The sequence below is a fragment of the Oncorhynchus masou genome, chromosome 17 (genome assembly GCF_036934945.1).
Source record: "Oncorhynchus masou masou isolate Uvic2021 chromosome 17, UVic_Omas_1.1, whole genome shotgun sequence".
NCBI lineage: Eukaryota > Metazoa > Chordata > Actinopteri > Salmoniformes > Salmonidae > Oncorhynchus > Oncorhynchus masou.
The window spans coordinates 44,263,029-44,277,184 of NC_088228.1; the positions used below are offsets into that span (position 1 = coordinate 44,263,029).

At 42.5% G+C, this 14,156-nt stretch overlaps 1 protein-coding gene across 1 annotated transcript in view; it reads right to left on the reverse strand.

Annotated features, from left to right (window-relative positions):
• LOC135559082 (zinc finger protein 512B-like) overlaps window positions 1-14,156 on the reverse strand; it is a 94,310-nt gene that overhangs the window by 73,901 nt on the left and 6,253 nt on the right. The window contains exon 2 of the mRNA XM_064993449.1: window positions 10,071-10,192. Coding sequence (XP_064849521.1) covers window positions 10,071-10,191 — 121 coding nt within the window. The 5' untranslated portion in view covers window position 10,192. The remainder of the gene's footprint in view (window positions 1-10,070; window positions 10,193-14,156) is intronic.

A 14,156-nucleotide genomic window follows, 5' to 3' on the forward strand; every position in this document is an offset into this window, starting at 1 on the left:
TCACTGCACCTGTACATAGCTCATCTGTAAATAGCCCATCCAATCTACCTCATCACCAAACGGTAATTATTAATTTATTTATCTTGCTCCTTTGCACCCCAGTATCTCAACTTGCACATTCATCCTCTGCACATTCTTCCATTCCAGTGTTGCATTGCTATATTGTAATTACTTTGCCACCATGGCCTATTTATTGCCTTACCTCTCTTATCTTAACTCATTTGCACATGTTGTATATATATTTATCTACTGTATTATTGATTGTATGTTTGTTTATTCCATGTGTAACTCTGTTGTTGTTGCATGTGTCGAACTGCTTTGCTTTATCTTGGCCAGGTCGCAGGTGCAAATGAGAACTTGTTCTCAATTAGCCTACCTGGTTAAATAAAGGTTGATTTTTTTTTCATTATATGACATACATGTACAATTATAAACAAGTAAAATTGTTCCATGTTTGTGGCCAGGGAGCACGTATCTGGGGTCAATTAAATTGATAAGCCTCTTGAAACATTCCTTTTCGACTGCGCTAATTTGTAGCATGTCCTTAGCAATGCAATAGATAATAGCGTTTGTGATGTCTTCGTCTTTTCGATGTTTGCTTGTAGGGCATAAACGCTGGCAGTGTTGACTGCTGCGGGCAAACATCCCTAGATTGGCTGGTGATTGAGGGGTGTTCATCAATATCGTGGAGCAAACTCAAACTTCCTGCATGTTTCAAAGAGTGATTTTGCTTCAGATGGTGAAAAAGGTTTGTCGTATTACCAGACTTCGTAGCCATATGTCTTCGGCACAATTTTCACCAAACATTGCTCTGCTATTTGTCAGATTTCAAAAAGCCAAACCACTTCCAAATTACTGAAACAGTTTAACCCTTTTTAATCAATAATTTCTTCATTGTAAGCTGCTCCATGGCAATCACTGCCAATGTTTTCGCCTACATCATTTTTTTGTGGTTAATAGCGAGGTGCTAAGTGTTTAGTGGGTGTGCATAGTCACTTCTCCGCACGTTCCTGCTGCGTCAGAGGTGAAATGGACTGCTGTACCTAATTATTCTATATCGACATTATTGAAAATGAATCTAAACGTTTTTAAATCGTTAAGGGAAGTAATTACCTCAATATTTATTGATATTGATTTAAATCGCTCAGCCTTACCTAAGCACACCGCAAAGACAACGCAGGAGTGGCTTCGGGACAAGTCTCTGATTGTCCTTGAGTGGCCCAGCCAGAGCCCGGACTTGAACAGCGACGTTCCCCACCCAACCAGACAGAGCTTGAGAGGATCTGCAGAGAAGAATGGGAGAAACACCCCAAATACAGGTGTACCAAGCTTGTAGCATCATACTCAAGAAGACTTGAGGCTGTAATCACTGCCAAAGGTTCTTCAACAAAGTAATGAGTAAAGGGTCTGTATACTTGCTAAAATTTCTATAAACCTGGTTTTGCCTTGTCGTTATAGGGTATTATGTGTAGATTGATGAAGAAAAAAAACTGATTTAATACACTTTAGAATAAGAGTCACATCATCCTCCCTCCTTTCCTCCCCACTTCCTCCAACCCCTCATCTTGGCATCAGGTGCTATGAGAAGACAAAGGGTTGTCATAGAAACTCAGCAACACCAGACAACAATTACATTTCTCCCCCAAAACAAACATTACCAACCTATAACTCAAATTGATTGTAGCTTTGTGTTCTCACCAGGAAGAGAGGACGAGAGTTGAGAGGAGAAAGGCTTTGAGATAGATGAGGGAGAGTAGAAAGAGAGAAGGAGAGATAATGAGACACAGGGAGAAAGAGAGAGGGAAATATTAAGGGGCAGAAAGAGAGAGTTGCTATAAAAGAGATGCTCGGTCAGCAGATGGAGTCTGTGTGGTGGGCTGGAGATGAGGGTTGGTAGCCTGACAGTCCTGTCACTGTTGAACTGCCACCCCCGCATAACCAGCGTCCCACCACACAGGGGGCACCAGACGGACAGACTGTCTGCTCTGGGGCCCAGAAGGAGGGTGATGTAATGGTGACGCTGATCTAATGACAGTGTTGCTTCCCTGACCTTAATGCTTAAGGTTAGGATTTGGTGAAGGAAAGCTGATCTTAGATGTGTGCCTAAATGCAACTTCTATCCCATAGTCAGGAGACTCTGTTAAAATACTTTCCAAAAAGCAGACTCCCTGCCTTTTGAGGTAATCCTATGATAGCATGTCATCATCGTATTGGCCATACAGCTCTAATGGTGCTATCCTTTTCCCTGGTTAACACCCTCTGGCATGCAGACACCCTCTCTGACCACATCCTGTCCTGGTAGTTGTGTGTCGGGTGACAACCCAACCACACCACTTATTCTCAATGAGGATGATGAGAGCAGCATGCTGCTTCTGTTACTAAATGAATCCCACTTTGTTTTACATTTACAGAATAAAAACAAGAGGAAAACCACTGGGCCTCTGGGAAAACATAGGAAGTGTATGGAATGTCTCACCCACCCTATACTGCACTTATGACGTTATTTGATGGTTTGTCCTAAACATTTGTTTCCTGTATATAAAAGTGACAACAGAATCTAAAATGTGTGTCCGGGTAGCCTGTATCCGAACTGTTCTAATTCACTTCACAATATCAGTGAAATGTACCAATTCAGTGTGTTTCCAGGCTAGTGTCTGGGGACAATAACCAGTTTGTGAACAGCCACTATAGTAGCTACAGCTGAGAGAACATCAATGGAAGCACTGTTAGTAGTATAATGAGGTTCAATAAGTCCCTTCACCTCCAGACATTTACTTAACGCTTTGCCTGGAGACAGGTTCCATTGGCTACGGTATACAGTAGTGTTCAAGACATTAATACAGTATTATTCTACTGGTTGTCCTTTGGTATTCACAGGAAATCTACAGAAACCATGTGGCAACACTATTTTTATTTGACCTTTATTTAACTAGTCAAGTCAGTTAAGAACAAATTCTTATTTCCCTCTCTTTCCCATACTGGCTCTGATTCCCCCCCCCCTTCTCTTTCCCTCCCTCCTTCCCTCTCTTACCCATTCTGGCTCTAATTCCCATCCCTTCCCTTTCCTTATCTTTCCCATTCTGGCTCTGATTCCCACCCCTTCTCTTTCCCTCCCTCCTGCCCTCTCTTTCCCATTCTGGCTCTGATTCCCACCCCTTCTCTTTCCCTCCCTCCTTCCCTCTCTTTCCCATTCTAGCTCTGATTCCCACCCATTCTCTTTCCCTCCCTCCTGCCCTCTCTTTCCCATTCTGGCTCTGATTCCCACCCCTTCTCTTTCCCTCCCTCCTTCCCTCTCTTTCCCATTCTGGCTCTGATTCCCACCCTTATCTTTCCCATTCTGGCTCTGATTCCCACCCCTTCTCTTTCCCATTCTGGCTCTGATTCCCACCCATTCTCTTTCCCTCCCTCCTGCCCTCTCTTTCCCATTCTGGCTCTGATTCCCACCCCTTCTCTTTCCCTCCCTCCTTCCCTCTCTTTCCCATTCTGGCTCTGATTCCCACCCTTATCTTTCCCATTCTGGCTCTGATTCCCACCCCTTCTCCTTCCCTATCTTTCCCATTCTGGCTCTGATTCCCACCCCTTCTCTTTCCCCTTCTGGCTCTGATTCCCACCCATTCTCTTTCCCTCCCTCCTGCCCTCTCTTTCCCATTCTGGCTCTGATTCCCCCCTCTTCTCTTTCCCATTCTGGCTCTGATTCCCACCCATTCGCTTTCCTCCCTCCTGCCCTCTCTTTCCCATTCTGGCTCTGATTCCCCCTCTTCTCTTTCCCATTCTGGCTCTGATTCCCACCCATTCGCTTTCCCTCCCTCCTGCCCTCTCTTTCCCATTCTGGCTCTGATTCCCCCCTCTTCTCTTTCCCATTCTGGCTCTGATTCCCACCCATTCTCTTTCCCTCCCTCCTGCCCTCTCTTTCCCATTCTGGCTCTGATTCCCACCCCTTCTCTTTCCCATTCTGGCTCTGATTCCCACCCCTTCTCTTGCCCTATCTTTCCCATTCTGGCTCTGATTCCCACCCCTTCTCTTTCCCATTCTGGCTCTGATTCCCACCCCTTCTCTTGCCCTATCTTTCCCATTCTGGCTCTGATTCCCACCCCTTCTCTTTCCCATTCTGGCTCTGATTCCCACCCCTTCTCTTTCCCATTCTGGCTCTGATTCCCACCCCTTCTCTTTCCCATTCTGGCTCTGATTCCCAGTGATGTGGGATAACCAGGTGTGGGACTCTTGTCACAATAATTTGAGCCTCAGGGCTCTATTCTCGGCCAGTGTCAAGCCAGCACGGTTAATTTTCAAACCCTAGCACCAGGATTTGTAATTTGCCTGTCCCACCTGAGGTGGGAGTGTTGTCAATATCTGAGGTGTGTCCTTATAAACTGATACTAAAGTGACAATTACTGTATATGCTGGAGGGGATATTCAAGACCAACTAGTTGTTTATGGCATGGACAGCCTATCCAGCTGTGACGCACAGTGCCCATTTGCACATGGAACAAGAGATTTGTTTTAGTGTGCCCTTAAAGCTTGTATTAGGAAACATAAAAACTCATGTTTTTGCCCCCATTTCATTTCATTTGATTAAAAACCAATCATAGCCACCGCCCCTCACAATGAAGGCATTTCTGGGTGGGCAACGACCAATGTGTGGGAATCCCTTTGTTTTTCTTTCACATCCATGGCATTAATAATACTAAAGATAATTACATCATTAATAATACTTAGAATTTTCTTAACAATGGCAACGCTAGCTATTCTCTCTTGGAATGTGTGTGGAACATATACTCTCTGATTACAACCTCACTGATGCAAAGCAGGCACAAAATCCATAAGCAAAATAGTACACTTTTTACTTAAACAGGCATAATTCTTTCTCATAAATCCATGTTATGCTTATCTACACCTATTTTATTTCATTAAGACAATTTGACATATGAGCTTGTCTGACCACTACACTTACTAGTGCCAACTTCAAATCTCAGAATCTGCTAAGAACCACAAGATGGTGTTTCAATACTACAAAATCCTACATTCTGTGATCAATATCATATTGAATTAAAATAATGCATAATGATCAATACAAATTCAGTCAACAACCCTTGAACTCTGATGCCACAAAGGTTTAAAATAAATAATAATGCAACTAACAGAGAGCCTAATTTGATCCATCAAAAAAGACTCGTTATTTACTGGCCAACAACCTACGCAGTGATGATCAATTAGCCGATATAGCAACTATTTAAGATTTTTTGATTCAATTGCAAGTCTAGATACACAATTTTAGAAGAAATTGATCGGGAAAGTGAGACAGAGAATGTTGGAGGATGATTCATTTAGCGATTCCCAAATGGAGGAATATTTTTTGAATGGAGAGGACATCATTTTGGACTGGTAAGTTCTTCTCATGCCAATGCCGTTGTTTGAAATTAATAATATAAATTATTATTTGTGATTTTTAAAAAGCATGGAGGCGTCGCTGTGTTCTTTGCCAAATGAAGTCCCCCATCACCTGCACCACATGCTTGGTGACCCTCTGCCTTACAGCAGAAAGAGACTGCTATGGCACCTGGCATCATCAGCACAATATTGTGTAGGATTAAGGACTGAGGATCTTCCAGATACTGAAAGTGTTATTTTGTAAATGTATATATATATTTAATGCTTTTTCTCCATTTTTGGTGTGTTAGAATACCATTTTGGTATTTTGTATATAGTTAACCTCATCAATAACCTCATCAATTTGGCAACTTGGGTACATTTGGCTACTTGTGTGGGACACCTGGGTGACTTCATGATAAATGTCATGTAGCACACTCATTTTGGAAGTTATCATTCTGAAACTTTGCACAAGTACTGTTGCCCTCTTATATTTTTCACTGAAATTGTCCCCATCCTCCTATCTGAATGTTTGTTTTATCTTGTTCATTTTAAAGATGATGATATAAAAATAAAAAACATATGTTTTGTTTCATTGTTTTATCTAAACCAGATCTATTGTGTTATATTCTCCTACATTCAATTCACATTTACACAAACTTCAGAGTGTTGTCTTTCAAACAAATGAAATCAAGAATATGCATATCCTTGGTTCTGAGCCTGAGCTACAGGCAGTTAGATTTGGGTATGTCTTCAGGTGGAAATTGAAAAAAGTAGGGGGTAGCTGTAAGAGGTTTTAACATGAGTCTTCAATATTCCAAGGTAAGACGTTTTAGGTTGTAGTTATTATAGGAATTATAGGACTATTTCTCTCTATACCATTTGTATTTCATTAACCTTTGACTATTGGATGTTCTTATAGGCACTTTAGTATTGCCAGTGTAACAGTATAGCTTCCGTCCCTCTCCTCGCTCCTCCCTGGGCTCGAACCAGGAACACATCGACAACAGCCACCCTCGAAGCAGCGTTACTCTTGCAGAGCAAGGGGAAGTACCTCTCCAAGTCTCAGAGCGATTGACGTTTGAATGCTGTTAGCGCTCACACTGCTAACTAGCTAGCCATTTCACATTGGTTACACCAGCCTAATCTCTGGAGTTGATAGGCTTGAAGTTATAAACAGCTGTCAGCGATTGGGTGCAGAAATGTAGCGGAGTCAGGCACAGGACACAGGTTTTGAGCAACACAACAGAGTTTACTAAAAAAAGGTTGAGCAAACTCTAGGAACTAGTTATAAACTAGTTATAAACTACAAGGGCACGTTGTTAAAGTCCTGGTCAAACTCTGGGAACTAGTTATAAACTATAACAAGGGCATGGGGTTAAAGTCCTGGTCAAACTCTGGGAACTAGTTATAAACTACAACAAGGGCCCAGGGTTAAAGTCCTGGTCAAACTCTGGGAACTAGTTATAAACTACAACAAGGGCCCAGGGTTAAAGTCCTGGTCAAACTCTGGGAACTAGTTATAAACTACAACAAGGGCGAGGGGTTAAAGTCCTGGTCAAACTCTGGGAACTAGTGTAACGGCGTTCTTCGTTTGTCGAAAGAGAGTCGGACCGAAATGCAGCGTGTTGGTTACTCTGGTTTTTAATGAAACAAATGACGATACATGAAATAACTTATAAATACAAAAACAACAAACGGAACGTGAAAAACCTATACAGCCTGTCTGGTGAACACTAACACAGAGACAGGAACAATCACCCACGAAATACAAAGTGAAACCCAGGCTACCTAAATACGGTTCCCAATCAGAGACAACGAGAATCACCTGACTCTGATTGAGAACCGCCTCAGGCAGCCAAGCCTATGCAACACACCTACTTAACAAAAGATGCAAAACTATGCAAGTAACCATCTCGGGTGCATTCGTAAATTCAGTCTGGCCATCTACTCCGATTTCAGAGCCCTCTCGTCTGAGTGTACCAGAGTGCAGAATAACTGATGAATTTAAAAACGCTCAACTTCCGTTGAATATGGCCGGTGTCAGTAATTGCATTCTTTCCAGCAGCACAGTTACAGTCACCAATGTTCTGGATAACATGAAAACAGCCTAACCAGCTCTGCTACGGTGAGTAAAATGGTCAGAGTGGGTTGTTCTCTCATTACGTGTCTGGAAGTAGCTAGCCGATGTTAGCAAGTTAGCTTGGGTGACTTCTGTTAGTACAGAACGCTCGGATCGACCCACCTCTTAGAGATCGGGCTACTTTTTTCAACATTCTGTTAAAAATCGCGCAACATTTCAACGTCCTGCTACTCATGCCAGGAATATAGTATATGCATATGATTAGTATGTGTGCATAGAAAACACACTGAAGTTTCTAGAACTGGTTCAATGGTGTCTGTGACTATAACAGAATGAGTTCCGTGGTCAAAATCGCCAGAAAACCTGGTCACTAAATCGACGGAGAAAAAAATCAATCCGCCAGTCCATGTATTGTCTATTGGAAGGAAAAATACTTAAGGCTGAGAATACAGTTCCTATAGCTTCCACACGATGTCGCCAGTGTTGTGATTTCGATTCAACTAAATCGTTGGTCATCTGAGTAATAGCCACATCCGGTTGTCAAGTCCACAGCTGTAAACAATGGAACCGGAAAAGTTGGCTACATTTCCCAAACTTGTGCCTATTGAATACAGATCGCTCCGTGATCAATTTGATCGTTTATTAACGTTTAGTAATACCTAAAGTTGGATTACAGAAGTAGTTTGAAGTGTTTTGTCAAAGTTTATAGGCAACTTTTTTAATTTAAAAAAATAATGTCGCGTTTAAAAAAAATGTGTTTTTCCTGGAGCTGACGGTCTCCATAAATGGACATTTTGGGTACACAAGGACCGATTTAATCGAAAAAAGAGACCCAATTGTGATGTTTATGGGACATATAGGAGTGCCAACAAAGAATCTCGTCAAAGGTAATGAATGTTTTATATTTTATTTCTGCGTTTTGTGTAGCGCCGGCTACGCTAATTCCTTTGTTTACGTCCCCTTCTGGTATTTCGGGGTGTTTCCTGCTATCAGATAATAGCTTTTCATGCTTTCGCCGAAAAGCATTTTACAAATCTGACTCCTTGGCTAGATTCACAACGAGTGTAGCTTGAATTGAGTACTCTGCATGTGAATTTTAATGAACGTTTGAGTTTTAACGAGTGCTATTAGCATTTGGCGTAGCGCATTTGCATTTATTGTTGGCAGGGGGTGCGGTTGCGTCCCGGGTGGGCCAGAGAGGTTAAAGAGGATGGGTGAGGCTGAAGCTTAAAAAAGGTTGTGAATGATGCTGAATGGGTGTAGACAAAGAAGGGCTCTCCAGTTGTAGTACCAAAACATTCAAAGGCCATTTTCTCAAAAGTGAGTTTCCAAGTTTATCAACTGTCAAAGCAAAATGACTTTCCCTGTAGTGCATGATATATGATTTTGTAGCTCAGTCTCTCCTTTTATCCAATGTAAAAAACACAATTTCAAATGTTGCTTCATAAAGACTGATTTGAGCTGGTTGGTCACATTCTTCCCACCACTCTCTATTGGTCTCTGCCTACTTACAGAAATCCTCAGGATCCCTCACCCTGTACCCATCTTCCTCTCCCTTCACTACTTCAGCATACAACACTTTCTGTACTAACCTGGCAAACTCAACCTGCCTTTCTTTCACCAGACATCACCCATCTTTAGCCACATGTGTAACCCCACATCACACAATTTTCTCCATAGATACTACATATTTCTTTGTCTCATGCCCTCCTGCACACTACTCACATCTAAGAATCTTCCTCCTATACACTTCTGCAACATGACCATAAGCTTGGCACCTAAAACAGTTTTTTATTATGTTATTTTCGGCACCTAAAACAGTAGTCGACAGTTTCGGAACAAAATCTCTCATGGGATAACTGACATCCTAACTTGACCTTGTCGGGCAAAGACTCTGCATCAAAACTCAGCAAGACAGACAATGTCTTCACCACGCTCTCCACTGGGCACCAAACGGCTGCACTGACACATTTCCACTGATCCACCTCAACACTTAATGACACCCCCGTTTCCTTTCAACAGCGCCCTGCTCCGGAGACAATTCACAGTTCTTGTCCCTAGTCGTGTGGTACAGCGCGCCCTCTGGACAGAATAAACACAATAAATCCTCACAAGTTCACTTCCGAGTTACTTTCACCAACTCACCAGTTCCACCTCTTCTCCAACCAACCTGACACCACATATAGATCAGTCAGAATACAAGGATCCATTCTCTCCACAAATCTCACTCCCACTGGACCAGAATCATCCTGGTCATCACCAGGACAAGGCTTGAACTCGTTGGTGCTCGCCGCAGGTACTTCATCCTCACGTTCAATTTCTTTCTTGTAGCCCTTCCAAAAGTTCTGGGAGAAAACATTTTTCCCCTGTTTTTTTCTTGTGCACCTTCTTATCCTTCATCAGACATTCCAGAAGGCTTGTGCCCCTCCTTCACCTCCCCTCACTCCATATTTAGTCATAATGTTCCACGTTCCTCCTTTTTTCCCTGTCAACTCAGCCCTTTTTACCTCCCAACTCAGCCGTGTCAATGAATGCCCTTCTCCCTTCCAAACGCTCTCATGAGAGCTGTGCTGAAACAAAGCCCGTGCACAGTGACTGGTTGTGATCAGCGGTCACTTACTGTGTTTGTTGTTCTCAGGGGCTGCAGCTGTGGTCCTGGCAGTCTCCTGGGGGTGGGCCTGTTTTGGAGGACGACCCCTTGATGACAGCTTAGCCAGCCACGGGATACTGGGCATCTCCATGCTTGGGGACAGGAGAGGGAGATGAATAGGTAGTTATGTAACCGATGTTTCAGTCAGACACATCCAAGGTCGTCTAAAGTTGACTAGTTGTACTAATCTGTAATCAGTGTCATAACTATGATATGAAGTTTCAGAAACTTTGGTAGCCTAACTTACAAAAGGGTCAATATTAGACACACATTAAACCTAACAAACATCTAATCAACATCAATTATTTTCCTTGCTAAAAGTATTCTTCTGCAATCCTCTCTCAACGTCCAGTTAAATGATTTTTCCAGCCCTTGATTGTTAAAGCTATCCAGATGGAGGCAAAGTCAACATGACCTTCATTCATTTAAAAATCAATACTTTCTCCAAACATATGAACTGAACTCATGGTAACATGCCACTTAGATGGGAGTGGAGTACAGTAGTACTGTAACGGTTTTCTTGTGTCGAAGGAGAGGCGGACCAAAATGCAGCGAGGTTGTTGTCCATGGTTTTTTAATTAGAAAACTGAACATGAACACATAACCAAAACAACAAAGTGAAAACCCGAAAACAGTTCGTGTGGCACAAACACTAACACAGGAAACAATCACCCACAAAACCCAACACCAAACAGGCTACCTAAATATGGTCCCCAATCAGAGACAATGACTAACACCTGCCTCTGATTGAGAAACATATCAGGCCAAACACAGAAACAGACAAACTAGACACACAACATAGAATGCCCACTTAGATCACACCCTGACCAAACAAAACATAGAAACATACAAAGCAAACTATGGTCAGGGTGTGACAAGTACAGAGCCAATGTAATAAGTTAGTATTGTGTTGACGAGAAGTCCGAGCATGGACTGAAATCAAGAATTGTATCGATATATTAGGCTGGAATACCTCATCATTCCACTATCGAATGCATTTTATTTATATTTAAAGACCATTAAGTTTAGTGGGCTGGAGTGTAGCCTTTGTGCCTGGTTCATGTAGTCAACTGAATCAAGTCCAGGCTTCACCAAATGAACAACAAAGATGTAATGCAATATGACATTTAATTAAATAGTTTGGGGAATGGCCTGGTCTCTGAGGGAAGATCTTCAGAGTCAGATGATGTACAGAATATCATGTTGATTCTGGCCATCATCACTCCAAAGCACACTGGTTAATGGCTGATGAAATATTGCCAGTGGAGGATCATCCTACTATTTAATAAATGTTTTATTTTACCCGGTAAATTGACTGAGAACATGTTCTCATTTACAGCAATGACCTGGGGAATAGTTACAGGGAAAAGGAGAAGAATGAGCCAAATGTAAATGGGGATTATTAGGTGACCTTGATGGTTTGAGGGCCAGATTGGGAATTTAGCCAGGACACCAGGGTTAACACCACTACTCTTACAATAAGTTCCATGGGATCTTTAATGAGCTCAGAGAGTCAGGACACCCGTTTAACATCCCATCCAAAAGACAGCACCCTACACAGGGCAATGTCCTCAATCACTGCCCTGGGGCATTGGAATATTTGAATATTCCATTGGAGGGCCAGTAGTGCCTCCTACTGGCCCTCCAACACCGCATCCAGCAGCATCTGGTCTCCAATCCAGGGACTGACCAGGACCAACCCTGCTTAGCTTCAGATGCAAGCCAGTAGTGGTATGCAGGGTGGTATATTGCTGGCAATAAAGTGAATTGACTAAGTGAATTTCATATCAATGAAAATAGTGAAACATTGAAAAAGTTATGATACAGACCTACCCAAGACAACTCAAAGCTGATAGACATACCCAAGACCACTCAGAGATGATAGAGACATACCCAAGACCACACAAAGCTGATATAGACCTACCCAAGACAACTCCAAGCTGATAGAGACATACCCAAGACGACTCAAAGCTGATAGAGACATACCCAAGACGACTCAAAGCTGATAGACATACCCAAGACAACTCAAAGCTGAGAGACATACCCAAGACAACTCAAAGCTAATACAGACATACCCAAGACCACTCAGAGCTGATAGAGACATACCCAAGACAACTCAAAGCTGATAGAGACCTACCCAAGACCACTCAAAGATGATAGACATACCCAAGACAGACTCAAAGCTGATAGACATACCCAAGACCACTCAGAGATGATAGACATACCCAAGACCACTCAGAGATGATAGACATACCCAAGACCACTCAGAGACATGATAGAGACATACCCAAGACGACTCAAAGCTAATACACAAAACATACCCAAGACCACTCAAAGCTGATAGAGACCTACCCAAGACCACTCAAAGCTGATAGAGACCTACCCAAGACCACTCAGAGATGATAGAGACATACCCAAGACGACTCAAAGCCGATACAGACATACCCAAGACGACTCAAAGCTAATACAGACATACCCAAGACCACTCAAAGCTAATACAGACATACCCCAGACCACTCAGGGCTGATAAAGCTAATACAGATAGACATACCTGGTTCAACAAGACCCAAGACGACTCAAAGCTGATAGAGACCTACCCAAGACCACTCAGAGCTGATAAGAGACATACCCAAGACGACTCAAAGCTGATAGAGACCTACAGTTCTACAAAGAACTGACTCAGGGTTGTGAATACTTACGTAAGTTAGATATTTCTTAAAATTTCTAAAAACAAGTTTTCACTTTGTCATTATGGGGTATTGTGTGTAGATGAGTGAGGACACGAAAACTGTGTAATCCACTTTGAATTCAGGCTTTAACCCACATGTGGATTATGTCAAGGCAATATATGTACAGTATCAGTCAAATTCAGACACCTACTCATTCCAGGGTTTTTCTTTATTTTTACAATTTTATACATTATAGATTAATAGTGAAGACATCAAGACATCAAGACTATGAAATAACACATATGGAGTGTTAAAAGTGTATGGAGTGTTAAAAGTGTTAAACAATATATTTTATATTCTTCAAAGTAGCCACCCTTTGCCTAGATGACAGTTTTGCACACAAGCCATTCTCTTAACCAGCTTCATGAGGAATGCTTTCCAACAGTCTTGAAGGAGTTCCCACATATGCTGAGCCCTTGTTGGCTGCTTTTCCTTCACTCTGCAGTATAACTCATCCCAAACACCTCAGCTCCTAGCTGTGCCCTGGACACCATGTGAATTGATTGCCCCTCATCTATCTTCAAAGTTCTGTTAGGTGACCAAAACTGGGATATGTTAAAAAACACCCTGACAGTCCTACAAGCTAGATGCCCTCAATCGCACACAAATCATCAACAAATCCACCAGGTACAACCCCATATCCGTAAACATGGGCACCCTCATAGATATTATCCTGACCAACTTGCCCTCCAAATACACCTCTGCTGCGTTCAATCAGGATCTCAGCGATCACTGCCTCATTGACAGCATCCGCTACGGGTCCGCAGTCAAACGACCACCCCTCATCACTGTCAAATGCTCCCAAAAACACTTCAGCGAGCAGGCCTTCCTAATCGACCTGGCCCGGGTATCCTGGAAGGACATTGACCTCATCCAGTCAGTCGAGGATGCCTGGTCATTCTTTAAAAGTAACTTCCTCACCATCTTACAGTGGGGTAAAAAAGTATTTAGTCAGCCACCAATTGTGCAAGTTCTCCCACTTAAAAAGATGAGAGAGGCCTGTAATTTTCATCATAGGAACACTATTCTTTACTTAACACGTATTTTTCTTAAAACTGCATTGTTGGTTAAGGGCTTGTAAGTAAGCATTTCACTGTAATACCTGTTGTATTTGGCACATGTGACATAAAATTTGATTTGATTTGTATATGTGGACAATGATAGATCCTTAGTTATGTGGACACCGAGAAATTTTCGTGAAGCTTCACGACCCACCCACTACAGCCCCGTCAATGTGAACGGGGGAAACATGCTCGGTCCTTGTTTCCTGTAGTCCACGATCAGCTCCTTTGTCTTTCACATTGAGGGAGAGGTTCTTGTCCTGGCA